The sequence below is a fragment of the Mycteria americana genome, chromosome 17 (genome assembly GCF_035582795.1).
Source record: "Mycteria americana isolate JAX WOST 10 ecotype Jacksonville Zoo and Gardens chromosome 17, USCA_MyAme_1.0, whole genome shotgun sequence".
NCBI lineage: Eukaryota > Metazoa > Chordata > Aves > Ciconiiformes > Ciconiidae > Mycteria > Mycteria americana.
Window position 1 is genome coordinate 4,018,954 of NC_134381.1, and position 27,587 is coordinate 4,046,540.

Here is a 27,587-nt window from a genome sequence, read left to right on the forward strand (position 1 = left end):
GAAGAGAGGGATTTGGAGCGGCACGGAAGCACTAAACACGAAACAAGCAGAAAGAACCTTAGGAAAACAATGCAACTTCTTTTTCTTTTCCTGCCTTTAGGCTTTCAGGCTTCTGGCGTTTAGGAGATGGAGTCTGACACTCTGGCACAGGGTCAGCAGGCGCTGGGGACAAACAGGCTTGCTTCAGATGGCGGGTCTGCCGACTCAGCAAAGTCACCCGCGTGACGCCCGGGGCAGCGCGAGCCAGTCCCTCTCCTCCCAGCTCTATTAGGCAGAAACAAATTGTCCTGTGCCTCTTATCATCTCTGTCTTGAAATCCTCGCGTCCCAGAGCGCCGTCCCCGCTGCCTCTCACCGTGACCTGGTGCTAATGAACAAGCACGCGTTGACGTCCCTGGGGGATGGCTGTGTACCCTGGCCGGGCGTGCAGGCAGAGCGGCTGCGAGGTGGCCAGCCCAAAGGAGAACTGTACACCCTGGGCGAGAAGGACGGTCTGCAGGGAGCTTCCAGCAGCAGCTCTCGCTTCTTACTGCCCCGAGAAACGCTCAGCCATCTCCCTCGGATGCTCCCACCGCTCCTCGTCCCTAGTGCCCGAGTGACCCTCTCACATGGCAGGGTCCAAAACCCCATTTCCCTGCTAAGGACCCGAGATAGAGATTAAGGCTTGGATTGATCCAGACCTCCAAGTTCAGCATTTTCATTCTGTGTCAAAAAGAGTCAGCAGAGAGAAACAGGAGCCTGCAGCGGACAATTAAGTTCCGAAGTGGTTGCCTTGCCCCCACAAATGTCTCCTTGTCTATAAAGGGAACCCTGGCGACCTCAATGCCCAGTTAGATGCAACATTTCGTGCCACAGCAACTTCAAGGACAGGATCGTATCCGTCCCAGCCCAAATCACAGCCCTCTCCACCAGACTGTCCACCCACTTCATGCTACCAGCCTTTGCAGATTTAAGTGACTTTTTGGGGCCACTGGAGCAAAGCTGAAGGCTTAGTCCTAAACTCTCTGGGGTTGATCAAGGGAGAAACGTATCACTTTGCAATACAGAGAGGGGATCAGAGCAGATTACCCCTCGATCCTCGGCACTCCAGCACCACTTCAGGGGATTGAGAGAAGGTTAGGGAGTTGAACATCCATCGATCCTTGACTGACACAAGGAGCAGGGAAAGAACTGTCTCTCAGAGCCCATGGGATTGCACTGGAGGGAGCAAAAAGGGCACGATGCGATTGCAGGGACTTGGGTCATTTAGAAAGGAAAAAAAAAAAACACCAAAAAATAAACCCTGAGTGACGAAGTAAAACACTACAGTCCGGGAAGTCTGAGTCTCAAACGTGCCCCATCCCTCAGCAGCAGAGAGATGCTGCACTCAAAGTCCAATAGCTCCCTTTTCAACTTATTTTACTGATGAACGTCCTAGAACATAAAATTTTAACCCCAAATGCCCCTTCCAGGAACAGCTGAGGTCCCAGGACATCCATCCTGTTCTGAGACCTGGTACAGCAGGAAGGATGGAGGATGGAGGTGATGTGTGTGCGTGTGTACACGGTGGGATGAGAGAGATGTAGGATCTTGCTTTGCAAGAGGTCTGCAGCAAAACTGTAGGACTCTGGACCAGTCCAGCCTCAGAAGGGCCCAGCCAACCCACAGAGCACCCTTCAGGAACCCGTCTGACTATGGAGGGATCCTGACGTAGCTGGAGGTCACACCAAGTTAGGCTGCTGATAGATCAGCTCTGTTCTAGCCCCAAGGGCGATCCTGCTGTTTCTGCTTGTTAAGACACGATCCTTGCGGGTGCCAATGCTGCAGGAGGAAACCAGTACGCACTTGCTCCCTCCGCAGCAAGCCTGGCCTCCTCTCATCGTGGCAGCTAAACACATTCCCTGCAAGCAGGCTCTGAGCACCTTGTGCAAAACGCTAGCTCCAAACATAATGGGTTTGGATGCGAGATGCAGGAAGAGGGCACAGGACCAGGAGCTTTAACGGAAAACTCTTCCCTGCCAGCTCGGGGAGGTGAGAGGGACTTTCTTCACCTGCCAGGTCTGGGCTGCACTCTCAGATACCTACACCAAAACCATCCCTGGGCTATCTCAAGGGGGAGAAATCAGGTGCGGGGGTGTGCTAAGGCAGACGGCAAGTACAAGCTACTCCAGAACTTGTAAGGCTGCATTTTTCTCTGCCTCTAGGCTTAGTATCCAAAATGTCCAAAGAACCTGCCCTGAAAAGCCGTTCGGAAATGCAACGCTCACCTCTCCATTGAGAGCCCTGCTTGGCCGGGGGCAGAGGGGCAGGAACAGCAGCAGTGACGTGCCGACGCGGCCCTGCAGCCACAGCCTGTGAAGCTCTACCCCCCGCCCCAGCCCACTCCGGGGACACTCTTACCTTTAAGCCAGTGCTCTCTGCTTCGGAGCCTTTATCCACACCGGTGATGTAGATACCCAGGGAATATTCCGCCCCTCCTCGGATCATGAGGCCCAGGGACTTCCCTTCATTCAGGACCAGATTCACCTGCAGAGGAGGCGGAAGAGTCATTTACGTGGCGTCCGAGCGCCGCACCAAAGCGGTCTCAGCTCCACGCTTCTGCCAACAGCCACATCCCCACTGCTGCCACCGGGTCGCACCGGGTCCCTCGTGAGCAGCGCACGCCCGGGGACAGAGCCACTGCTGTAGATGCCTCCAGAGAAGCGCAGCCCCAGAGGGAGCTCCAAACCAGCACCGTCCCCCCCCGCTGCAGCTGGCTCCTGCAGCAATGCAGAGGAGGGGGGAGAGCAGGTCGAGCTGCTCCCGGGGCTCCCTACGCTCGCCCATCTCCCCGCGCCTGGGCAAACGGTCCGGGCTGGCTGTGGCCCACAGGAGGCGTAGAGGTGCATCCCCAGGGAGCAGCGCGGCTAACCACAGACACGGCGGACAGACAGGGCGATTCTGCCAAGGGCGGCGTTTTCCAGTGAAGTGTGGAGAACATGCAACACCCGTGATTTGGGTATGTTTTGTCTTTTCCTGTTTTTCGATAATTTAGAGGGTCAAGCAGAGCGAGAGGGCAGATCACGTCGAGACGGTGTGGAAGCCTGGCTCTTCCAAAGGAAAACTCGGAAGAAGAGAGAAAGATGATGGAATGACATCCAGGACTCGGGTGACAAATCCAGACGTAAAGCACTGGCATGGAAGGAGGTTAATGCCTTGAGTGGAATAAGTAAAGTTATTTCAGGAGGGGTCTGGGCCTCAGGAAAGGAGACACAGCTTAGGCGAGGGCTGAGAGACCATTCTGCAGGCTGGAGTCCCGCTAAGGTGTCAGCCGGACAAGGGACTGCCGGAGCTCTGCTGGATACCGCCCTTCTCCTCTCTGTTCTGCAGAAACCCAGCCTCCAGTACCAGCGACTAAAAACATCAACTAATAACGCAAGCTACGGGCTTCGCTCCGGTTTATGGCAGTCACCCTCAGGGTCCAGGCGGAGCTGCTGTGAGCTCTCTGGCTGAAGGCCAGGCTGCTCGGGCCCACGGCACCTCCCCTGCCACCAGCCCCAGGTGGCACAGGGTGACAAAGCAGCACCAAGGGAGCCCTTCTGTTCCTGTTCTGCAGTCCTCAGAAACACGAGGAGGAAAACATGCAGGCGAAGGGAGAGGCAGGACACACGGCCAGCTGGAACACAGGACAGCTGTACCTCCGCCGCGTCCCTTGGCCGGAGAGGGCAGCTCCTGCGGGACAGGGGAGGCAGCGGGGAACACGAGAAGGAAATGCCAGCTCCGGAGGACCGAGAAGGTTCAGCTTACGTGAGGGGCAGCACACGTGGCCTGGGAGGACTACAACCGTAAACCAGAGGAACAGGTCATCTGCGGCAGTTTTCAGTGCTCTCCTCTTACGGGTGCGTCTCTGGGCTCACTACTCGGCCCAGAGAAATCCCCAAAGCACCACTGACGGAGCAGTGCCAGCCAGCGCGGGCCGCGCGGTTCCCCTCTGCCTGCCCGTGCCCTGCGCAAACGTGCGGTCACACAGCAACTGCCCGCGCCGCCCCAGACCGGGAAGGCGCCCAGCCCCTTTCCTCTGCCCCCCTCTTACGCAGCAGCGGCTGCGAGGGGCCGCTCCAGGCGCCCTCTCCCCCGGAGAGGCTACAGAAAACAAGCAACGGGACAAGCCGCAGAGGCAGGGGCGGCAGCGGGGAAGGGCCCCGACGCGGCCCGGGCTGGGCCTCACGGCCCTGCACCAGCCCAGCCACCCCGCAGCGGCCGCCGGTCGCCGCAGACGGCAGCTTCGCCGCACGCCCCGCCCGGGCACCCTGCCTGGCCCAGGCGCAGAAGGCACCCGGGACTCCTCCGCACGGCCGCGTGCCTTATTATCTCTAACGAATAACGCCAGCACAGATTTTCCATCTATCCTGCCCAGAGCAGGCAGCACATACTGCAACAGACGTTGAACGTTTCCCACAAGCCTCGGAGGGGCTGAAGCACCGCGCAGCACCTGCACAGCTCTTTTCCCCACCAAACGCTGGCCGCAGGGCTGATTTTGCAAGGCACGCCAGAGCTATCAGCCAGCTTCCCATCCGCCTGCTTCCAGCCCCTCCGACTCAGAGGGCCTGGTGATATATGGAAGCTCAGGTGAGAATTCAGAGTGAACGAGAAAGCCTGCGTTTAGCTCCCTTGAGGACTCTCCATTTAAAATCGCCTTTGTTCACTCGCTGCATGACGTTTTCTAAATGAATAACTCCGGGGTTTTTTTTTTGCTTTTGTCCCAGGTTTTAAGTCAATTCTGGAGAAAAGCAGACAGCAGGAATAAAAACTAATGAGAAAAGCCAGAATGTGTTTCACGCTGATACAAACAACCAGAAACAGACTGTTTGTGAACGGCTTTTATATTTAAAACTCTTCATCACAGTCAAATCAAAAGCCTGCACATTTACCTGGATGGAAAAGTCATTTCCAGCTTCAAGTCGCTAATTAACCTGCCTCTCCAGAGGACACAGCATCACACAGGGAATTTAGTCCAGCCTTAGAGAGGCCGGTACTGAAAACCCATCTCCCGTCTTGGTGGTGGCGCAGCAGCAAGGCAGAAATCAGCAGCAGGACATAAAGCTACCCAAGGACTACACACTGCAAAATTTTCTACTTTAACAAACGGATGCCAAAACAGCTACTACTTTTCTATACTGGTATCACAGCTGGCTGGCAACTGCGTTAATGCCTCCTCAGCTGCGCGTGTTTTACGGATCTGTGAGCTGAAGCTGGGGTGACCCCACGAAGGCACTGCCAGCACGGGCAGGCTCCCCGCGCTCCAGAAACGGCTGTACCGCGGAACGCCGGAGAGGGAGAACGGGAAGACATTATCTGCCTGTATCAGCATCCTCGTCCAGGGCTGCGCAAACCCGGCGTTCCCTGGGTTAGTCCCTCCTCTGCTTTAAAGTGCACAAAGCGCTGGAAACAATGCTAGGGCTGGAGCGTTGTACCGGGACCACGAAGAGACCGTCACGCTTCAGGCCGGGGAGGAGAGCGGGCATTGTACCCACCCAGCAGAGCGTTTGCTTGTCAAAATCAAGGGCGGTTTAGCTTTCTCTTTACGTGAAAACATCGCTCTGGACATAGAATGATTACTTTATAGAACATTTCACTGGGATTTATTAAAACCAGAAAAATATTATACTTTTCCAAAGTCCTTCTCTTTTCTCCCCATTTGTCTCATGACATTCAGGGTTTCCCTTCTACTGTAACTTCTTTGCCACACCGTGGCCATATCTTTCTAAAATTCCCCAACTTTGGGAAAAATACGAATAGTAGAAAAGCAGCAAAGTGCATGCAAGCACAGATCAGAGCCCAACTGGACTGGTAACGGCAACACTCCCTCCCTACGAGTCCCTAAACAACAAATAGATGTGCCAGCACTCCACGGGAGTTACCAACACGAGGGGTAGCTCCGTCTCAAGACATTTCCGTTTCCCTTTAACACTATCCGGACGGGCTGGTAAGCTGAGAAGCTGCTCTCCACACCCCGGTATCATCAGATCGAGTAAGAGATACTCCCTCTCCCTATAAACCCGACGTGCTGCTGGGTGAGCTGGGTTGCTTACACACGTACCAGGCAAACCCCGTCTTCAAGAAGCAGCAAGCAATGAACGCAGCCCTGAGCAATAAAGGTCTGAAAGACCTCCCTGCAAACCCAAGCTGCATGAAAAAACCTAAGCGCTACTTAAAAATATGTTGCTGTTGGCAATCGCAGAAAGTTGGGTTGTTGAGGGCTTAACTGCATTTCTTAATCAGCTAATACCTACGCCTCTCCGAATAAACCCTGGGCAAATCGCAATAGAAACTCAGGCTGCGGGGAAAAGCGTGGCTGCAGCGGGGGCCAGAGAAATAACCCTTGGAGCACTCGGCTTATTGACAAACTGCAGATTTAGGGAATAGCTGAGAAATAAAGCGAGTGCTCGCAGGCAGGGGGCTCAGGGTGAGCAGAGCGGGGAGCCATGAGGGAGGCAGGAAGGAGGAGCGGAGAGAAAGCGTTCAGGAGCCAAACCGAGAGATAAGCTGATTGCCAGGATGAAGCAAAGGCTGAGTCACTCCGCGTTAAGGGCTTAGGGATAAGAGGGGACTGTTTTGCACACTGTTCCCAAGGGCCTCCTGTCTCCGAGGGGCTGTCTCCAGGGTCGGGGGCACGCATGGCGTGAGGTGGGCTTGGCACCGTCTTGCCGGCCGCCCCAGGCACAGCACTCTCCCCGGCCGCTGCCATCCCCGTTGAGGGAACCTCTCCCACGCCGCGTGCCCACGCTCCAGGCACGGCTGTGGGGTAGGAGGGAGACTGCGGGCTGACGGCGAAGCACGAGCCAAGCTGGTGTCCAAGGAGGGAGCTACACGCGTCCGCCGTGACCAGGCTGCGGGTCCCGGTGGTTCCCACCGCTGTGACTAGATCCTGCCATGACAGAAAGCGCCGATCCTGGGCCCCGCTGGGAACAGACCCCCAACACGCCCTTTCCTGGACCAGGCCCTTCTGCTTGGGCTTTTCCACTCAAGTGAGGAGGCTTGTACACGTATGATTAACACTCCTGTGCAAGTCTCGTCCCCGAAGAGAGCATTTTGGTTACGCTTCCACTTTATGTTTCCTCTCTCCTCAGCTCTCCCCCTGTTCTGCTGCCAGGCCGAAGCTCAGAGGGAGAAGCTGTAACATACCTCAGGGGCTAATACCGGGGAGAGCTGGAATCGCTGCAGGCTGCTGAACGCACGGCTGTCCTAGCACCATCCTGAAACAGAGGCAGCAAGCACGGCTGTGCAGGAGTGCAGCTCTTCTGCGGGGGGAACCCGAGGACATCCAGGCGAGGTAACCCCCCGCGCCCTGCGGAGAAGGGCCAGCTATTCCCAGGAATCAGCTATTCAGCTGACCGTTAGTTACCACTAACAGCTATTCCCAGGCTCACGGCAGCACAGGCGCTGCGCGGTCCCCACCTCCTCCCCGTGCCGCACCAAGGCTGCATCCAGCCCCGAGCTACTCCCGCGTGTACAACGCAGAAGCATTTGGAAGATCAGGGTCACAATTTTAATTTCAATTTTAACACTGAAACAGCTGCCACCTCCTGTAACAGGAAATGAAGGAAAAAAATGCTATCGTGAGTAAGGCATCTGCTCTGAGCTGATTCTTGCATGGGATTTCTTTTCTCTGGGTTTATGAAATTACCTGTTGACAGATTCAATTTTACCATTAGAAAAAGCACTTTCAGACAAGAATTACGCTGCAGCAGCACAACTCAGCACGCAGCTGCGTGAGTGGCCGAGAAGGTTTCACCCATGCCGACAGCTATTTCCATGCCATTACTGCTACCAAACAACACAAACAACACTGAAGGAGGCTCGCAGGGCTCATCCTCCTCCTACTTACCAAGGAAACCCCACTGGCTTATGTCTAGACATCCTGCGAACGTGCGAGCACAGCTCACAGGAACGCAGAGCCAGCTCACGACCCATTAACTGAGGTACTGGGAGCAGCCGAGTCAGAGCTGCTAGCGGAGCCGGATCCATCAGAGCCGGCTCAACACCAACCCCCCTGCCAGGGCAGGCTTTGTAAGGCCATGCTGGGGACTTTGCTGTCACACCTACACTGGCAGCCACCTCCCAGCGTGTTTAATATTGGCGCAGCTACGGCGCTGCCTCTGGCTACGCAACGGGCACGCGTGGGCGCCGATTTGCAAGCCGGTTCTTGCAGCAGGGGTGCGCCGGGGCAGCGAGCATCTCCCACGGCTGAGAGGTGACGCTCGGAGCAGAGGGACAGGCGGGCAACGCAGAAGCAGCGCAGGGCAGTCTCTAAACCGAGTCCTCTGCCCCGGGGCCCGATCCCGAGGCTCAGCCCAGCCCAGCCCAGCCCAGCCCAGCCCAGCAGGGCTGCCCAGCTCTGGAGCCCAACGGCTGCCTCCCCGCGGGGCAGTGCTCCGCTCCCGCAGCGCTCCGTACCTCTGGGGCACAATTACCGCTTCTGGGTGCTTTTTCTGCTTCAAGTGCCTGAAATAATGAAGAGATGGCACCGTTACCTGCCAGCACGAGCCGAGGCCTGACCCAAGGGACGTGTTGGGGTAAGTCTGCTGGGACGGCGCTACAGACCACCCAAGGCAGAAGGATTCCTTTTATCCCAGAGAAGGGGGGGACCAGCGGCTCACATCGCATCCTCCAGTCACCACAGGAAACCTGCGGGCAGGCGGGGAGCTGACCACATACCCCCGAGGAGCCCGGAGAGGCTTCTTGCTGTGAAGCAAAGCAAACCCCAGCAAGGTCAGAGCAAGCAGTGAGAGACGCGGGGAACTGTATCACTTCGCACTGAAAATGTCATTACAGTCTAATAGAAAGAAAGCCTTCCTATCTCTCCGGCATCTCTTATCCTTCATGCTCAAGTAGTCACCATTAGAGTCTCAAACATTCAAGCCACGCAATGTTACGACAGATATTTTTTCTTTTTTTTTTTTTTTTAATAATAATTGTAGCTACTTTTGAATACAGAACTGCCTGAAGCCAAGTTCGCAGTCTCTTTATGTATATTTTCTTTCTTCTGCTGCACCAAAAGCTTAAAGGAATAAGCAGCTCCCCTGGCAATAAGCACATTAGAGCAACGATTCAGCTGATGAAACGGCGTTTCTCAGAGAATTAGCAGTCCGACACTTGCAGAGCATTTTGCACAGTTCATCTTCCTCCCAGCTCAGCAGCACCTACCAGTTTTTGCTGGCTGATGGTTTCCAAAGTGCTTTTAATGAAATAAGCTGTTGATCCCAGAAGTACATTAGTGACAACTCACAGCACAAATGTTCCTTGGTGTTGTGAAAAAACGTAGAGGACTTAAGCCTGAACAGATCACAAAACCCAAAGTGCTCGGAAGCACAAGGTGACCACTGGAAGCAGGTCCCATCTCTGCAGCAAGCAGGCCACATCCTCCGCTGGGACGGTGCTGGGGGACTGTGACCTGCCGCTGCGTCTGTCCCGGAGGTAGGTGGCTCCAAGAACATTTCACCAGAGCTTTGCACTAGTGCGAGCCCTTCGTTTCACGGTTATTACTGACCACCGTCACTGGCTACTTCACCTACGGGGAAGACGGGCACGGGGCTCTGATGAAACACGGGATCCACTGATTACAACTAGAGGGAAGGCTGCCCTTACTGCAGGAAACTAATAATAGCAAAACTTGGGAAACAGAGCCATCTCTTCAACCTGCCACAGACAACACAGACACGGAAAGTGTAAAGATTTGCAATAACTTGCACAACCGCAAGCGCATACAAGTGCCAGCACCTCCTTCAACCCTCCATTCCCTTTAATTCTCGCATCCCTTCTTGTGCCTTCTTAAGAGAGATCATTCGTGTTAGGTCAGGTCTACACTGAATAATTGGCCCAGATCTTAGCATTCACCTCCCGCTCATCCACACGGAATAGCCCCTAACCCAGGCTTGGTGCAAGCTGGATTTTGGCCCAGAACCACTGACCGAAACAGGACGGTGAAAGCCAAGCCAGGGGACAGTCAGCTGACGCTCCACCAGTAGCTTCCCAAAGCCCCTTAATGGCTTCTTCCACAGCTGACGGCAAAGAAATCCCAGTGTCCACACAAAAATACGACAGAAAGCCAAGGGCGAGGAATGTGCCAGCCCTAGCCCAGCAACGCCGGCTGCCTTCTGCACTAAGCCTGTGCTAGAGCAAAGCTATCCAAGGAGGTCAGACAGACCGACCGACCTGTCAGCCGAAAGCCCAACCACCCTGGCTGCACACCAGTCCAGCCCATCTGCTCCACGCCTCCGGCCCACCGCCCGGGAGCCCGCAGCCATGCACCCGATCCCTCCGCCGCCAGACGGATCGGTTACACCAGCACACACGCGCCACAGCAGCGGTTTCCATTTCAAGCCTTCTGATAATGAATGCTTCTGCCTATAGATAAGCAAACTTGTTAAACTGTGCTACAAACCCCATCCTTTCAGGCATACAGAACAGATGTGCTGGAGGGAAAGGCAGCCAGACAGGGATATCTCTATTGCCTGATGAATGTCGGATGCCTCCACCAACCTTGAATTTAACCTTGCAAAAGCTGGAAATACCACCGTCACTACAGTAGCGTTGCAGGCTTACTGAACTGTAGCAAAACGTTAACAAACTTGCTGGTTTACATCGCTTCGGCCTCCCGCCGTAGGGCTGAAGTCTGATCTCTGCTCTACTCTCCCAAAAGGTGCCTGTTTGAAAGCTTTTGCATATGTATTCCAGGACATTCAGATCGATTAGAAATAGGAGAGCGAGGCGGGAAAAAAATAACCAACTAATCCCCAGCCCTCCCCTCAGAATGTAAAACCATCCAGAAATCAAATAGCCCTCGGGGGTACCTGTCAATTCCGGTTGACCGGGCTGAATTAACCAGGGATATGTTGCATTTATTTGCATGATATTTGTGAACAGAATAACCCCTCTTTCAACAGTTAAATATATCTATGTCTCTCTACACATACAAATAAAAAGAGAAAATACTAGAGGCAGGCCGTTCCCGTGTTCTGGGACGTGTTTTCATCTCCCGATGGTGCTCAGCACGTCAGGACAAAGCGACTCGGCTACTTCGTGCCCTGGAGCATGTGTTCAGACCGCCGACACAGGCAGTCACACCAAACCACCCCTCTCAAATCCACCGACTGGGTCAGGCTCTCCTCGCTGCCAGCCAGCCTTCGATCGCGGCGGGGCTCGCTTTCACCTGCGGCTGGCAAGGCCGGTGCCACTCTGGATACAGAAGTGCCTGGGTGGCCTTGGTCATTTAAAAGGTGTACCATCCAGTAATTTTCTTTTGCCGGTCCTACAGAAGGGAATTCAGGAGCGGAGGTTATGGCAACATGCATACCAAGCCTTGCACGTTGACACCAATGAGCAGGGCTGTGAGGAGGAGCTGGGTTTGGAGGCAGGCTCAAGGCAGCGCAAGGAGCAGAGGGGTCAGGGTGCTGTTCTGGGCAACCTCGGGTGCCACCAGTGCTCACAGCTACTGCTGAAAGCACTTCTGAGCCACCGAGCCAGCCGGCTAGGGAGAAAGGTGCGTCGTGCTTGTGGTCAGCAAGGACGGAGGCCGGCTAACGGGGCAAGGAGAAGGCCTCCAGGCAGCGCCGAGAGCTGCGCTGCAGCAGAGCAGCGGGCACCCCGGAGGCGTGCACAAGTCAAGTCCGGAGTAGCAGAGGGAGCCAAGGGCCGCCAGAGCTGCGTGGGGACCCCAGGACTGAAACACCACGCGGTTGATAGCTTCTGTTGGAAACGTTCACGGCCAGCGTGGCACCGAGGGGCAGGACGGGAACCGCGGAGCGACCGGCGTCGCTGCTGACATGCCGTGCAGGGTAGTGCCAGGAGAAGGCTGAACACTGCCCGTTCTCACGATGCCAGCGCTGCCCTCTGCATCACACCTTTGCACACCCATTTCTGTGAGCTTCAAACATTTCCTGCAACTCTCCTTGACTCTTCCCAGGTTAAAAGAGGGGCCTTCGCCCCCCTGCCCTGGGGTCAAAGCACGATCCTCCACTGCGAGAAGTCAAAGGGCTGTCTGACTGTGTGAAGCAGCACCAAGGAACGGAAGAACAAGCTCAGATTTTGGAAAGGCCAGGTGGTGTGCGAGGCTGTTCACCACACCTCACACCCGGGCAAAAGGTCCTGCAGCCAGCAAGCCACAAGCTGGTAGCACCATGAAGACTGGGCATCCCACCCAAGGCTGGCAAATCTTCCAAGCGCTCTGCACGTGCAGCACTGCCACAAAGAGGCATCGCAGCAACAGCACCCGAGAAGCACAGCTCAGAACAAGGGCAGCCACGTCTGTGAGCCACGGTCCTGCAGCCCAGCTCAGCTAGACAGGTGCCGCAGTGGGGGACTCGGAGCCGGGGCCCCCTCACGCCGCGGCAGGGAGCGTATCCACAGCCGCCAAGCCCAGCACGGACACTCTTCCAAGTTTAACGTGGCCTTCATTCAACGTGGCTTCCTTCGCTTCCAAAGCAGATTAAGCTATGGTAATTAAAGCGCCTTTAACTTGCAAAGTTCAGTTGGATTCATTTTCTCCCCTTCCCTGGGAGACAGCCTGACGAGCTCAGGACCAGGAGCCGCGCAGAGGAGGGAGCTTTGGTCTGATAACCGGCCCATGCAGCAGCCGAGCTGCCCAGAGACAGCCGGGGCACCGGCAATCGCATCTCCCTAGGGACTGTCGGGACGGGGCCGTCTGGGGCCGTGCGAGGCTCAGGCACCGGGCAGGGATGTGTACAGCTTCAGGCTGCTAAGCGTTTCATGTCGCTACACAGCGAGGACTAAAGGAACGATGTGCAGAGAAACATCTCCTACCTACGGCTTCAAAGAGTCGCTGCCTGCTGTATCAAGGTGACACCGAGCGGTAGCGGGTGGGGGACGCCCGCAAGCCAGCAGCGGCTGCTTTTCTCTTCCCCTTAAAGTAAAAATAATGGGTCCTTCTCCCTTGTGGCCCACATGAGTATTTCATCAGCTAACTGCCTCATCCTGTATTAGATTTTTTTTTTTTTCCCCCTCTCTGGCTGAGACCGGAGGCTCCAGCTTACAGATCCCTCCACGGCCTTTCCAGGAGGAGCTGAGGATATTTTGGGCGTACAATCAAAGCGCTGGGGACAGCCACAGTGATCTCAGGGTAACAGGATGGAGGCTCCAAGGAACTCCGTGCCTTTGGGAAGCAAGCACCGCTCACTCGTATGACAGCACTTGGCTATCCCACCGATGCTGGTGAGGCAACACCGCGTCCTGCTTGCACAGGACGAACAGTTCCCTATCCATCACCACCGGGACAAAGCCAATGGCATCCTGGCTTGTATCAAAAATAGCGTGGCCAGCAGGACTAGGGAAGTGATTGTGCCCCTGTACTCGGCACTGGTGAGGCCGCACCTCAAATGCTGTGTTCAGTGTTGGGCCCCTCACTACAAGAGAGACATTGAGGGGCTGGAGCGTGTCCAGAGAAGGGCAACGGAGCTGGGGAAGGGTCTGGAGCACAAGGCTGATGGGGAGCGGCTGAGGGACCTGGGGTTGTTCAGCCTGGAGAAAAGGAGGCTGAGGGGAGACCTCATCGCTCTCTACAACTGCCTGAAAGGAGGCTGTAGAGAGGTGGGGTCGGTCTCTTCTCCCAGGTCACAAGTGACAGGACGAGAGGAAATGGCCTCCAGTTGCGCCAGGGGAGGTTTAGACTGGATATTAGGAAATGTTACTTCCCTGAAAGGGTTGTCCAGCATTGGACCAGGCTGCCCAGGGCAGTGGTTGAGTCCCCATCCCTGGAGGTATTTAAAGGACGTTTGGATGAGGTGCTCAGGGACATGGTGCAGTGGTGGGCTGGGCAGTGTTAGGTTTATGGTTGGACTCGATGATCTTAAAGGTCTTTTCCAACCTATATGATTCTGTGATTCTGTGATTCTGTGACAGCGAGCAGAGTCTGTCCCTCCAGCCTGTGCCTCGCTGCAAGGGCACCTGAGCACTGTTCCTCTGCGTCTACAAGTCTCCGGGTCTGTTTGGGCACGGGAAGCATGAGGGAGAAGAAACACAAAACCCCGAGATCAGATATTGCAGCTTGAACAAATCCTCTGCTGGCTTCACTTATTATAAGCCTATTTCAAAGGAGGGCAGGCTCACAGTAAGAGAAGACGACTGGGAATTAGATGTGCTGATATGCTTTCCTTTCTGTCAAAGGCCCGAGATCCAGGCCCTGCTGGAGTGGCCAGCACTGGCCACCACCAGCTCCCCTGGGTACCGTTATGAAAGCCGTTCCCTTCCCCGCTCCTTCTTCACTGGACGGGGCTTTTTGCACAGGCACTGCTCAGGCCCTTCCTGGCTCAGCCTGCCTCTCCCCAAATGGAAAAGGAAAATAATCCATTTTATTTTATAGCATTTTTGGAAGAGAAAAATTGGGTTTTTTTACTTAGATAAAACTGCCAAGAGACCCAAAAAAGCCTCACGGAAACACCTGAAATGCAGGAAGAAGGGCAGTAATGCAGTCTGAGATCCAGCCCTCCAAATCCACAAGCCCTCCTGAACATAACATCTATGTCAGCCTCTCAGTGACCATGTTGGCAGCGGGCCTCCGGCCAGAACAACAGCCTGCTTGGGAAAAAGCCTTAAAAGCAACTCCTGGTTTGACCGCTGTTCCTAGCAGCACCCTCAGCGCCAGACGAGTCTGCATCTGGACAACGCCTTATCTGCAGCTCGGGTTCTACTTGTGTTACGTGGGAACAAAGCCAATCCATCCCGTCCTACAGGACTCCTCGGGGGAGACAGAGGGAAAGCTACAGACCAAGGGAGAAAACCAGGATCCAGCGTATCCTAAAGGAGAGACAGGCTACCCCAAGGGAGGCCAGAATCACACAAATGAAAAAAATAAAGGGAACAAAGAGGGTTGGCTCCTACTTGGTCACGGGTAACCACAGACAGGCGCCCAGGGCTGTGGCTGATCCCCCTTGCTCACCTTTTTCTCATCTCCCTCTTGCAGGAGCTGGAGGTGGCTCCTCTTCTCGCTGTCCTTGCGGAGGGAGCTGTTCTGGTGGTGCGGCAGGCCCGTTGGCGGGGACACGCTCCGGCCCTGCGGGTCCACCCAGGTGTAGATGTGGTTGGTGACATAGCCCCCCGGGATGCGTCCCACCGAATGTACAGACAGGTTCAGCTTCTTGCAGCCTTTCAGTACCTGGAAGACAAGCCGAGGAGAGGAGGGAGTTAGCGCCCACGGAGGGGGAAGGACAATCTGCCCTAGGACTCGGGTGACATGGCTTTGCTCTTCCTTGAGGTTGAAAGATCTCAAGCTACTCTGCAACCACCAAATGAATGACTGAGCTACATAAAAAGCTAGTGAAAGAGCTGGAATTTTTCTAGTCTCTCCTGAGACTAGGGCTAGATCTAGGGCTAGATCTAGGGCTAGATCTAGGGCTAGATCTCAGACAGCAGTGTTATGGCAAAGCTGCTGCGGCTGACAGAGGAAACATGCTCTCCCCATCGGCCAGGGAAAGAGCAGAGTGAAGCAGAATTTGGGAGGCAAGGTGGGTCGTGACGTGCCAGGAGGAACCCCAGCACGGGCTGAACCTGAGACTGGGCAGTTTCTGCGGCTTTGGAGAGGAGCCAGAGCAGGACAGGGATCAATGCCGGAGGAGAGCAGCACGGCTGCTCCCCACAGCTCGGCCCCAAACTCCGCCATTGGAAAAGCTCCTGATGCCTCCAGGGGACGTTGACAACGCTCCTGGAAATTCAGCCTCTGTTTCCATTTCATTACCAGCTGCCTTCCCCAGCACAAGCAGTCAATTAATGAGTCCAGTAATTATTAAATATATACATATATTTAAAACAGCATGCACAGAGATGACCTTGGGACCCAGATAAGGCGATTTGCAATTGCTCCTCTGCTCCTCCAGCTTCCACCATGAGAAGCTGACATAGGCTTTATAGTAAACTTAACATATAGAAGTTCTCCCCGGGGACAGCTCTAAGTGCCGATCCCTTCTGAGGCCTCAGGAACATTAACACCCTGGATCTGCTCTCAGAAAGGAGGTGCTTTGGGGTTTTTTTCCATATATATGTCCTTTTGATGAGCTGCTCCTGCAAGGTCTCTTCTCCCCACTAAACAGAGAAGCTGCCGAACAAAGCTCACGACCGGGAAGAACTAATACCAGCAGCTCTTCGGTAAAGAGTAATATCGTTGGTAATACTGGGCTGGCTGGATCCCAGCTCTGACCTGGCAACACTCCTGTCCCTCCCTGCCAGAGCCAGAAAGAATCCAGCTCACCAATTCCCAGTTCAGCATCTCCATCACATACAGCAATTTGGCTGCAAATTTGTCACACGCTCCCAACCAAGGTCACCACGTGCCTGGAGAGCTTAAACAAGGATTGCAAAACCAACAGCCCCACCAGAAGAACTGCAGAGCACTTCAACATCCTGGGCTGCTCACGGACTCCAGCCCCTGTCCCCGTAGCTCCCCCGGTCCCTCAAACACATCTCCTGCCGCGATCTCTTCTCTCGCTGCGAGCGCGTGGAGCCAGCCTGGCTGGCAGACGGGCAGAGGTGCCCACCACCCACCAGTCTGGCATCAGCCCAAGTCTCACCGGGACATTGGAGCTATTTCTGAGCCCACTGCCCACCCCGGGGTGCCACGGCGGAGGGGCCCATCCATGCTTCAGGGCACAGTTCAGCTTCCCGACCCAAAGCCCCTTCATGAGCGGCCATGCAGACAGGCTCAGGATGATCTGAACTCCACGGCAATGAGCTGGGGGTGGCAGGGAGGCTTCTCACCCACCCTAGAGCTACCAGAGCAGAGTGACCCCTATGAGACAGGGTACAGCCCCCCCAGAAACAACCTCATTCTCCATTCAAACTGGAGCCATTTCTATGAAATCCTCTTTTAAGCCTGCATAACGTCATTTACTTACCTAGGTACCGAGACAGCAAACGGCACTGACGGTCCCAAGAGCAAAGTCTCATCTCTGAATGAGGCCGCAACTCCTCATCAAGCACAGGCAAGTGACAAGGATAACCAGTGACTTGTCCATCTGTACAGGGCTACAGTCGTCCCTCTGCCACAGACACACCACGTGATCCTAACCGACGCTCGCACTCCCACCCTTTTTCCCCTCTCAATGAAAGAGCAGGCTCTCTGTTTGCACTGACCCCGGGCATTCCCCACCTGTATGTGTTCATACAATGCCTCAAAGCCAGCTGCTGAACGGCACTGTAATTTAAGGACAGAGAAAAGAACAAAACTCAGAGCTGAGGCCGGTCCAAGAGCACACACAGGGCTCATCTCGCCCATCTCGCTGCATTCGCTGCCACCCCGTTCCCATGCCGGCCTCTTCGGGACTGACGCAGGGATCCCATTTCCTCCCCTGCTCCTCAGAGCATCCACCCTGGCAGGGGAGGGGGGACCGAAGATAACCCTCCGGGGTTTCTACACACAGGACCGACACCAGGAGAAGCGACCGCACGCAGGCGGGACCCCCAGCTCCGCACTGGGCACCGGGGAGCGTTCACAGCCTGCCCTGGGGACGGGGCAGTGGCTGTTGCTGAAGGCTGGCAGCAGGCAGAGCGCTGGCTGCTCCCGTCCTGCCTCAGCTACGTGTCATCCCTGAAAGAGCAGGGACAGCAGCAGAGCTGCTCTCTGGAGGCACGGTAAAGTTTCCAGGGATGAGAGGCCAGAGATTTACAAGGGACTTTTTATGTCCCCCTGCAGCTCCCTTGACAAGGCCACCACGAGATGGGATCTCAGTCAACAGGGAGATGTTTTATGCATGAAGGTGACAGCAGAGAGCCGGGAGGCGAGGAGAGCAGCCGTCTGGCTGGAGGCAGCAGGCTGGGCCAGGGCTCCCCAGCAGCCTCACTGCAAGAGGCGACACGGCCGGAGGGAGTGAACAGAAGCTGGCGGTGCCCGTGGGGACGCTGCTGGGGACAGTCTCTTCTGCTGGGGACAGTCTCTCCCAAGAGAAGGCAGCGGGCAGGCTGGTGACACTGTGCGTAGTCCTTTAGACATTTCCTGAGGCTTCTCAAGGACTCGGCGAGTGAAGCAGTTTCCTGCCCAGCACAGTGCTTCTCCCCCAGCACATCCCCACTGCTGATGCCTACTGAAGAGCGAGTGCAGGGGCCTTCCCTACCCTTTGCAGCCCTTCAGGTCACAGCTCTGCTAGCCTCCAAGCCACCTGCACTGGCAGCCCACCTGCACCACAAGACAAAGACTGCACCTTTTGGAGACCTTTTGGGTGATCACAGGTGGAGGAGGACAGTGGCACCCACAAAGGGCTTACCTTACCACCGTGAGGCAGAGTGGGACCACCCGTGCAGCTCGGCGATGCTAAGCCAGCGACCCTGACCTCAGTAGCTGGGCATTCCAGTTACCTGCCCTTGTGCTAGGTGCGAAACACACTCAAAGGGATGGTGCTTGCCTCAAGAAATGCAATTGAGAAAGAGCAAGCAGAAAGGGGAGAAGTGAGGCAGGAAACACCTTGTCCAAGGTGACCCCACAAACCCCTGAGAAAGTTGGTGAGAGCCCCTCTCTCGGCACGGTGTCACATCTACTTGGTGACACGGCCCCTGCCTGCAGCTGAGTCTCCATGCTTCCCACTTGTGCTGGTTTTGGCTGGGATAGGGTTCATTTTCTTTATAGTAGCTAGTATGGGGCTATGCTTTGTATTTGTGCTGAAAATGGTGTTGATAACCCACCGATGTTTTAGTTGTTGCTAAGTAAAGTGTACACTAGTCGAGGACTTCTCAGCTCCCCACGCTCTGCTGGGCGCACAAGCAGCTGGGAGGGGGCACAGCCAGGACAGCTGATCCAAACCGCCCAAAGGGCTATTCCATACCACATGGCGTCATGCTGCGTATAGAAACTGGGGGAAGAAGGAAGGAAGAGGGGGACGTTTGGAGTGATGGCGTTTGTCTTCCCCAGTCACCGTTAGGCGTGCTGGAGCCCTGCCGTCCTGGAGACGGCTGAACCCCTGCCTGCCCACGGGAAGGGGTGAAGGAATGCCTTGCTTTGCTTGTGCGCGTGGCTTTTGCTTTCCCTATTAAACTGGCTCTATCGCAACCCACGAGTGTTCTCACTTTTCCAATTCTCTCCCCCACCCCAGCGGGGGGGAGTGAGTGAGCGAGCGGCTGGGGGGGCTGAGGTGCCAGCTGGGGCTAAACCAGGACAGCCCTGCAGCCCTGACCTGCTGTCAGCGCTGCCTTTCACCAGCCAGGCTGCACCTCAGCCCCGCCTGCTCCCACCCTGCCCCACAGCCTGCAGCAGACGGCCCCGCCGCCACGCGCAGCCTCCGCACGGCTCCAGTTAAACTCACTCTTCATCGGCTTTATAACGCACCACACAACGAAGGGCCGTGGCCCGAGCAAACCCTTCACCCAACTACAAGCTGGTAGAAGAGCTGTAGGCCATGGGGACCACACAGAACACGCGTGTATATACTGGCATGCAGACGTATACGCTGTATGAAGACGTGTAACGCACCATTGCGGGCACCTCCAAGACACACAGGCGCAGGTAAAAAGCAGCAGCTGTTTAACAGGACACAGCAGCACTCTGGGACCATTTAAAAGAGTTAAACAGCTCTTTTTTTTTTTTTTTTTCTCCAGAAGATGGTCTCCCACAGCCCTGATTCACCATGGCCTTCAGGCATGTGCTTAAATGAGCAAGCATTTGAGCCTCTGCCTAGAACACGCTTAAGCATAGGTCTGAAACTCAGCTGGTGAAGCCCCTTTGTAAGCTGAAGCTATTTGTAATCTCAGTCTCTTTATAAGAATAGATTTTTGACTCGTGAGCTTGCATCAGTTTGAATAGATTCTTTATTTTTATCAATTTTAGGATAAGCCTAGGTTTGTATCAGCTCGGGGGTAAATCCTTCTTCAACCACGAGCACAAATAGCCTGAGGAATCTCTGCTTTTACCCTCCCCTAGAAGCAGGTCTGCTCCAGCAAGCCCAAGTACAGCTCCTGTCTGAGGCAGAGGCCTAGCATGAGGGCCAGAGGTTGAGGAGCACAAGGCTGGCTCAGCACCACCCGCGTCCTCCCTCTGGCCACCGCAGCCTCGTCATCATCACAGGATGGTCAGCACAAACCGCTTCCCCAACCTGGCGACCGCTAAAGTCAGTTCTGTTCAAATATTCGAGCCTCCTTTGTTCATTAGGCAGCCACCAGCTACTTAAACTAAAGCTGACACAGCTACGAGAGCAGATGAGAAGAGAAGCGGTGTTTTCCCTCGGATAACGGCACCACACGCACTCCATAACGAAGCGCAGGAGGCACGGGAACGAGACCTGGCACAGACCTGTAAAGCCTTTGTACATCCACACACTGAACCGGAGTTTAACAAAGCACTTGGCATGCAGAGCTGCAAACAACGAGGCCTCAGGTGAGCCAAGTGGGAGAAGCTCCCACAACGCATCCAAACAGAGACAGCAATCACTATCAGCTGCGTCGGTGAGCTCCAAGTGAGCAGAGCTACTCTCCATTTCCCTGCGTGGGAAGAGACGCTGCTCTTCCCCCCCGTGGTTTTTTTCTGGCTTTACCAAGGCTGGTGCATCCGTTCATCTTCTGGTTTGTAAGAGTGGCCCTGCCGGCACCTGGGGAGATGAAGTCTGTTATCTTTGGGGGAAAGAGAGGAAAAGCGATGGTCCCAATGGTATTAGAAGGGATCTCTGGGACAGGACCTGCTGGGAGAAGGCCGTTCCCTAGAAGCGGTGCAGTGTCTTGTGGGGACACGCGGGGTCAGCGGCCCATGGAAAGGGACCGTCTCTGCCTTGCACAGCCCGTGACTCGCCTGTTCCACTGAGGCCTGTTCCCATCCTACATCCAAACCCAACCCCACACTGACCTGTGGGGCCCAACCCCTGTTCCCACCCAGCTCCCAAAAGGCGACAAGGCAGGCACTGGGATCCCCAGCCCAGCTGCCATGCCAGCAGAGCCAACCACCTCCACTGGCTTTTCCCATTTACCATCCCTCTGCTTTGACAGGGTGTAGCCTTTAGAGCAGGAGCCAAAAACCTCCAGCTGTTACAGATCCTGCCACTCCCTCCTGCCATAGTAAGTAGCTTCCCATTTTTCAGTGCCTCGGTTTCCCTGTATTGAGGCCGCCAAATCATCCGCTTGTGGAAAGAATGCGGAGGCAACCCCAACAGCGAGTCCCCTCCAAGCTGGCTCATCTGGATTTTCCACCCAGGCACAGCAGACGGACCCAGGAAGGCTTTCTCACCAAGCCTGGGGCACACGAGAGGCAGTGCCCTCTGCTGCTCCTCCCCATTCCACCCCTTCACTTCTGCTAATATGCATTTCCATCATGCCCTCAGCAGCTTTCAGAGTCTGGAGGAAACAAGGCTGATTTGACATCCCAAGGAAGTTTGCAGGTAATTTTCTCATCCACTGAGCATGATTATCCAGCACCTTTGGAAAGTCAGCAGCACACGATCGTGACTCCCTCCTGCCAGCTATTGAGGTCCTTATGAAGTGCTTTGGGAGAAGCCTCCCTCTAAAGGATGCTCTAGCCCCAACACTGGCTCCTATGAGGACTCCAAGCGACCACCACAGCGGAGCATTCACCATAAATTTCTTAACACCATCTTGGTCCTGACAATTTTTATTGCTACAGCACTGGGATACAGAGTAGATTTAATGGGGCCATTTATGCCTGCTACTAAAGTAACGAGGTGCAGCCTACCGCTGCGCTCCCACCGCACCAGGACCTCATCGCCCGCTTTATGACCGAGGCCAGGCCAGCCTGGGTAAGGCAGAGGGCTGCAGGGTGCTTCACGCTCCTCTCCCGTTCAGTATGCAGCTCTAGCCGGGGGCCAGAGTACCCAGGGAAACAACTTGAGAATGACAATAGAGGTAGAAGTCGTGCCTCTAATAAAAGAAAGTGCTTTGAGTGTAGAGGTGCTGCGAATGGAAATCATTAATAGCCATCCAAGGAGGCAAGAGCAAAGGCTAACGGCCGAGCTGGAGAGGCGATGGGAGTCTGCGAGCCCTTGGGGACGCACCAGTGCTAGGGGACAGTGACGGCTGCATTACAAACAGGCGACTCAGCAGCTCGGGCAGGATGGAAGGTTTTCAAGCCAAGGATGCAGCAACAAAGCCGTTCATCACGGGGAGAGGAGGCGGTCAGTGTCAGGGCATCGGAGAACACAACAGCCACTGCTGCTCAGCAGAGCCAGCTCCGCTCGCCTTAGCCCCCTCCTCAGCAAGAGCGGAGCGCCGTGTTCTCCAGGGACCCGGCGTGGAGGGGAGTCCTGGCGTCCCCCGGGAGCAGGCAGCGGCCTGGGCCGACTGTGCTGGTGGACAGACCCAGATACAGCCTCTGGCTGGGGCTCTGCACTGCCAGGACCACCGGGCTTCACGTCCCTCTCCCAGCAGGGGCGGCTGGTGCTGGCTCTAAGCCAGCCGCGAGCCCCGGCACACGGGCAGAGCCAGCCCTGGACGGGCAGAGCCAGCCCTAAGACTCCTCACCTTTGTCCAGCTGTCCCAGCAAGCAGGATTATTCTCTCCTCCATTTCATTTTAATTTAGTTTCTCAGGGCTGGTGGGAAGGGGCAATCTGGGGATCAGAGGTGCTAATTACTGACAGCCCAGGGACCCACACGGGCAGCGTCTTCAACACATCTTTCCCTGCCATCGCACAGGCATTTTGGCCAGCAGGGACCGTATTTTCGGCAGAGAGCAGGACCCATTTCCCAGCTGGTCTCCCTGAACATCAAGCAATCAGCAGGAACTATTCTCCAGCCCTATCACATTGGCTTCTCCCACACTGTGCATCCACCCTGGCCTCCTGGAATGTGTTTGCAGAGGGCCCCAAAACCCACCTGAGCAGGGCCTTTTGGCCAGCCGCAACGGCCCCTTGGTGGAGGGGGGTTTGTGACAGGTTTCCACCACTGTACCCTCCTCCCTTCCAAGCCTTCAGGCCGCCGGTCCCTGTGCCTGCCAGCCTAGCTGCTGCTCCAACATTTAGCACTTTGCCTTTCCCCGCTCCCAGTGAGATGCCACAGTGCCAGCAAGCTGGGACGAGTCCACCGACCTCCATTTCACTGTCAGCCCTACTTACAAAGCAACAACAGCAAGCGAGGGGGCCAGCGCCTGCCCCCACGAACAATACGCTCCCCATGAAGCGGGTCACCCCAGCTCCCCTGGACAAAAGGAGAAGCTTTTGAGGGCAGAGTGTTCATCTCACATAAAAAGCATGGGGGCCCACGGAGAGAAAGGACAGGCTCTGGCTGGGAATACTACAAGGGAGGACTTCTCCCTCACCGACACACAAGTTGTCTTGTGTCCAGTGACTGCAGAGATACCACCACAAAAGCAACAGCGTAATTCATCCTGCAAGCTCTTTGGGAAAGCGTGTTATTTGACAGGCATACTAACCTCGCCCATTTGCAGTGGACCATTAAATAAAATAATACCACCTCCTTAATCCCCTCCGCAGAATCAGGCAGTGCAGACTGCATCTCCATTTCCTTTCTCAAGCCATTTCAGGGACTTGCTACATGTTGTTCAGCACTGCTGTGTTTCGCTCCAGACTCAGACAAAATTTGGCTTTGCCCCATCTATAATGCATTTGAAAACCATGGTATGAAAGGCTTAACACTGGCACCACAGTGTGCAAGCACACCTGCTGGAAGACAAGCTTAAGGAAAAAATTTAGTTGAATCTGGGGATCAGTGCCAAAACATTTAGCAGGGAAACAGTCACCAATTGCCCAGAAATATTATTTCTATATGCAAGTGCCAGAGAGAAGGGCAGATTGGTTCTGCAAGGCCCCTGATCCCCTGACAACACACTATTTAATTATCTATCAAGTCCTTTGAGAGCGAAGTAGATTGCTTAAAATACTCAAAAAAAGGAAACGCACATCTCGCGTACCCACAGTTATTGCCTTTTAAAAAAACAAAACCTAAACCAACGCAGAATACAGCATGTCCTTTGCTAAGATCAAGACTGACAGCTGCCACCCTTCCTGAAACCCACCCGTGCCAGCCCGTTCTCGCCCAGCACGTCTCACGTTACTGAAGGCAGGAGAGGAAAGCCTTCAGTATTTTCCCCTTGTTCTTTCCACTTCTCAAGGGCGCCGAGAGGTTAAAGGCTGTGTAAAAGCACCTTCCAGGCCTTCAGAAATGCCCCCAGTAGGAACACAGATGTCAGAACTCAATGGCAATTAATCACCAGTATTCTGGCAGCCTGAATAAAATATGCGTCTCGTACGGATACAGCCCACTCGCTTACCTTCGCTGCTAATGAAATGAGCAATCTATTCCAATTCATTCCGTTAGTGGGCAGATCACAGTTTGATACAAGCAGCATTAACTACGAGCCATCCTCCCCCTTGCCACAGACGCAAGCTGCTTTCTTCCAGCGATAACAGACTGGCCAGAGCTGCTGGGCTTCTTGGGCCGCTCCGATAACGGGCACCCAAGCACTCGCTCCATTTGCAAGGTGCACAGGTCCGTGTGGAGGTTATCAATCATTGAAGGACCACGCAATTTTGCACCAAGTCCCAAAAAAGTAAGGCACAGACCTGGAAAAAAGCTGTGAAGGGGAAAGAAACGTGGAGATACCACAGGAGGGAGGCAGAGGGAGCTTTTACAGCGCGCTCCAGCACCATGGAGGGAACAATTTGCAGAAGTTCATCTAACCGCTATTTCCTGCCCTACCCTGGGGTGTTCCTGCTGGACCCAGGTAGTTTCAAGCTTGTGGGCTCAGCTAGACTGAGCAAAGCCATCTCCGTGCCAGCGGGAACAACGAGGCTCCCCGTGTCTGCTAATGGAGGGGAGGGGGCTGCAGGGGCAGGACTGCGAGACCTTTGACAGGGAGCTCGATTGAGCCGTATCAGCTAAACGGTTCCTCTGCCAGCGGAACGGACAGAGCAGAAGCCAGCCGGCAGAGGCACGACCTGCCTGCCTGCCCGCGAAGGCTCGCTCCAGGGATCCTCTGCAGGCAGGACGAATATAAGACTATTACAGCTCCCATTAACACACCTTGGTTAAGGGCAAGTTTGCCAGGTGCCCTACAGATGCACAGGGAGAGATGGTCCCCTGCCCCAGTCTGCAGCCATAAACGAGATGCTTCGGATCAAGCGTATCCCCTCCCCGCCTTGCCTGACAAAGGCCAGGGAACTGCTGCCGAGCAGAGGAACCGGGAGGCTCGTCCGCCCCGACGCACTGCGAACAGCTCGTCCTCGCGCGGGGAGGATGTGCGGCGGGGCAGGCAGGAGCGAAGAAGCTGGGTACAAGAAGAAGGTGACGCAGAGGCAGGTGGAGAGAGAGGGAGAGAGAAGGAGGGATGGAGGGAAGCGGAGGCACTCCCGACGGAGTGCTCGGCGAGGGGAACCAGAGAGGAAAGCAGCGGGTAACACTGCTGGCGGAGGGGATGGAGGGTGCGAAATGGCCTCCCTGTCAGGAAGACAAATGGGAATTACTGCAGGCACAGTCCAACCTCTCCCCCTCTCCCAAGGCAAAGGTGACAGCAGTTTGGTTTTCAAGTAGTGGCACTTATGCAAATACATGCAAATTAATGCATAATTATGGTGATTGCACACATTTAGCCCCAAGGCATCGGGAAGCCCACGTCCCTTTCACCTGGAAAGGTCAAACACAGTCTTAGCTCCAGGGCCTTCTCCCTAACCCCTCCAAGGGCTGGCACCCCCCATCCCCCCTTCAGGACGACAGCTCTGTCGTCTCCCACCCCCTCAAAGCTGGCCACTGCCCAGTGTATCCCTCAGGCAAGCCCAGGACAATTTTACAAACAGCAGAAAACTCCACTGAGTTTTATTTCAAGGCAAACCTGGAAAGCTGTTTAGGTGCTTTCTGGGGTGGGGGTGCATGAGGGGGATCTAGATCAAAGCACCCCCCACCCCCCCCGCTTCCTCTTGTTTTCTCTTTCCACTCCACACCAAACACAGTGCTGAAAAATATCGTCAGAACCACCACCAAACCCATACTGTCTAGATACGGTCAGCTACTCGGTGGAAAAGCTCACTTTGAAAGAATCGATGGGGGGAACGAGCAAGACGCTCGCCTGGGCACCAGGGATACCCAGGCAGCACCTGCACACAGCAGAGCCCCTGCCAGCCCTCCCTGCCAGCACATCCCGCCCCGCGAGTCTCAGACGCGGTTTCCGAGACCAGCAACAAGAAGCTGGCAGGAGCAGAGCTCCTCCAGGCTGCCCACGTCCCTGCTCCACCTGGATTTACTAAGCACTTGGTGGTCCGCGACAGGGAGAATTCACAGAGCACCCAATCCAAAGAAACTAAGGCAAAGCACTTTAGCAGACACATCGTCGGTTTAGGCGAGGGGATTTAAAGCTGAATAATTCTCCCAGCAGACGTGGCATTGAGGAAGGTGTCAAGAAAATCCATCATCTTCCCTGAGGACAGAGGAACTGAGTAAAAGATATTTTAACTCACCAGCTGTGCTGCACACTAATGCTTTTGTTTTCTTCTAATGGACACCGGAAGGAGAGACAGGCTTTTATCCTTTGGGTTATCTTATCAATTTCTCTTACAGAGGTAAAACTGTTTATTTACAAGGAGCCCACTAAATAACATTTATGCTCCAAGAACTCCAGGATGCCGTAACAACAGTAGCCCTGATGAACAAGCCAATACCCACGCCGAGTACTATCATCCTTGCATTATGAGGAGAGGAGACATTAAGGACTTCATTCTAATCTTTCACATCAGTATAATGTCATCTGATTTCATTAGGGCTGATTGTGATTTGCTGGTGTAATTAAGGGAAACAGATGACTAAGTAACTTGCCCACTGAGGGGAATCAGTGGCAGAGCAGCAAATGCAACCTGCTCCTAACTCCAGTGCCGCAGCTGGACCCACGCTCCCGCAGATGCTCTCCGTACGGGCAGGTTCACCCCTCTCCAGGCTACGCGTGGCATTGATTCGATCAGCTCAGGTTAGCCCACAGCGACAACGGAGCACGGCCCCGCAGCCCCAGGCGAGGTCCAGCGCTCCAGCCCGCTCCACCGCACGCCATCAGGTCTGGCTGCGAAACCAAGAACATCACTTGCCAGATCTACGCTCTGCCGGGAGCCCTCCCCTTGAAGAAGCATTATAACTAATTTAAAAGGCAGATGCCTCCAAGTTCAGGAGTGACCTTTTCCCCCCTCCCTCTTTTTCCTAGAGGGAGATCCTGGAGACTCCACACCTCCCACCCTCGCCCTCTGCGCTCACCTGGCTACAGAAGTTAAAATGGAAAGTGTTTGCAGGACAGACAAGCAGAGCAGAAGCCTGTGGCATTGCACAGCACTTGTGTTTTAAGCCGTAGGTGCTTTTTTTGTGTGCAGTTCTTGGGGTTTTTTGTTTCTAAGCAGACTCAGAGGCCAAGGAATAGGTTACTGCTCTAACTACTGGGGTGAATGCTAGTCACATCCTTCTTTTCCATGCTCCAGCTACCTGAGATCCCTCGGGAAGGTGAGAGGTTTCTAGCCTCTGGATCAGTCAGCGACTTCTAAAAATACAGAGGCACAGAGATAAGCAAGCAGGCATTTAAAGGAACAAGCCTGGTATCTTTACAGAATCGGGAGATCGATGTATTGCTTTCACTCCTCGTTCATCCCAGCCACGGCTGCCTGTGATGGTCCACAACTCCAAGTACTTGGAAGGGTTAAAAACCAACCAAAGAA

The 27,587-nt window shown here is 54.9% G+C and overlaps 1 protein-coding gene across 3 annotated transcripts in view; it reads right to left on the minus strand.

The window, feature by feature from the left end:
- The window catches only part of WHRN (whirlin), a 57,764-nt gene that overhangs the window by 24,580 nt on the left and 5,597 nt on the right, over positions 1-27,587 (minus strand). For 2 of the 3 annotated variants that reach the window (XM_075519686.1, XM_075519685.1), the window contains exons 2-3: positions 14,911-15,126; positions 2,379-2,504 (exon numbers count right to left, since the gene is read on the minus strand). In XM_075519686.1, the coding sequence (XP_075375801.1) occupies positions 2,379-2,504; positions 14,911-15,126 (342 nt within the window). The remainder of the gene's footprint in view (positions 1-2,378; positions 2,505-14,910; positions 15,127-27,587) is intronic. The other variant, XM_075519687.1, reaches the window with a different exon arrangement.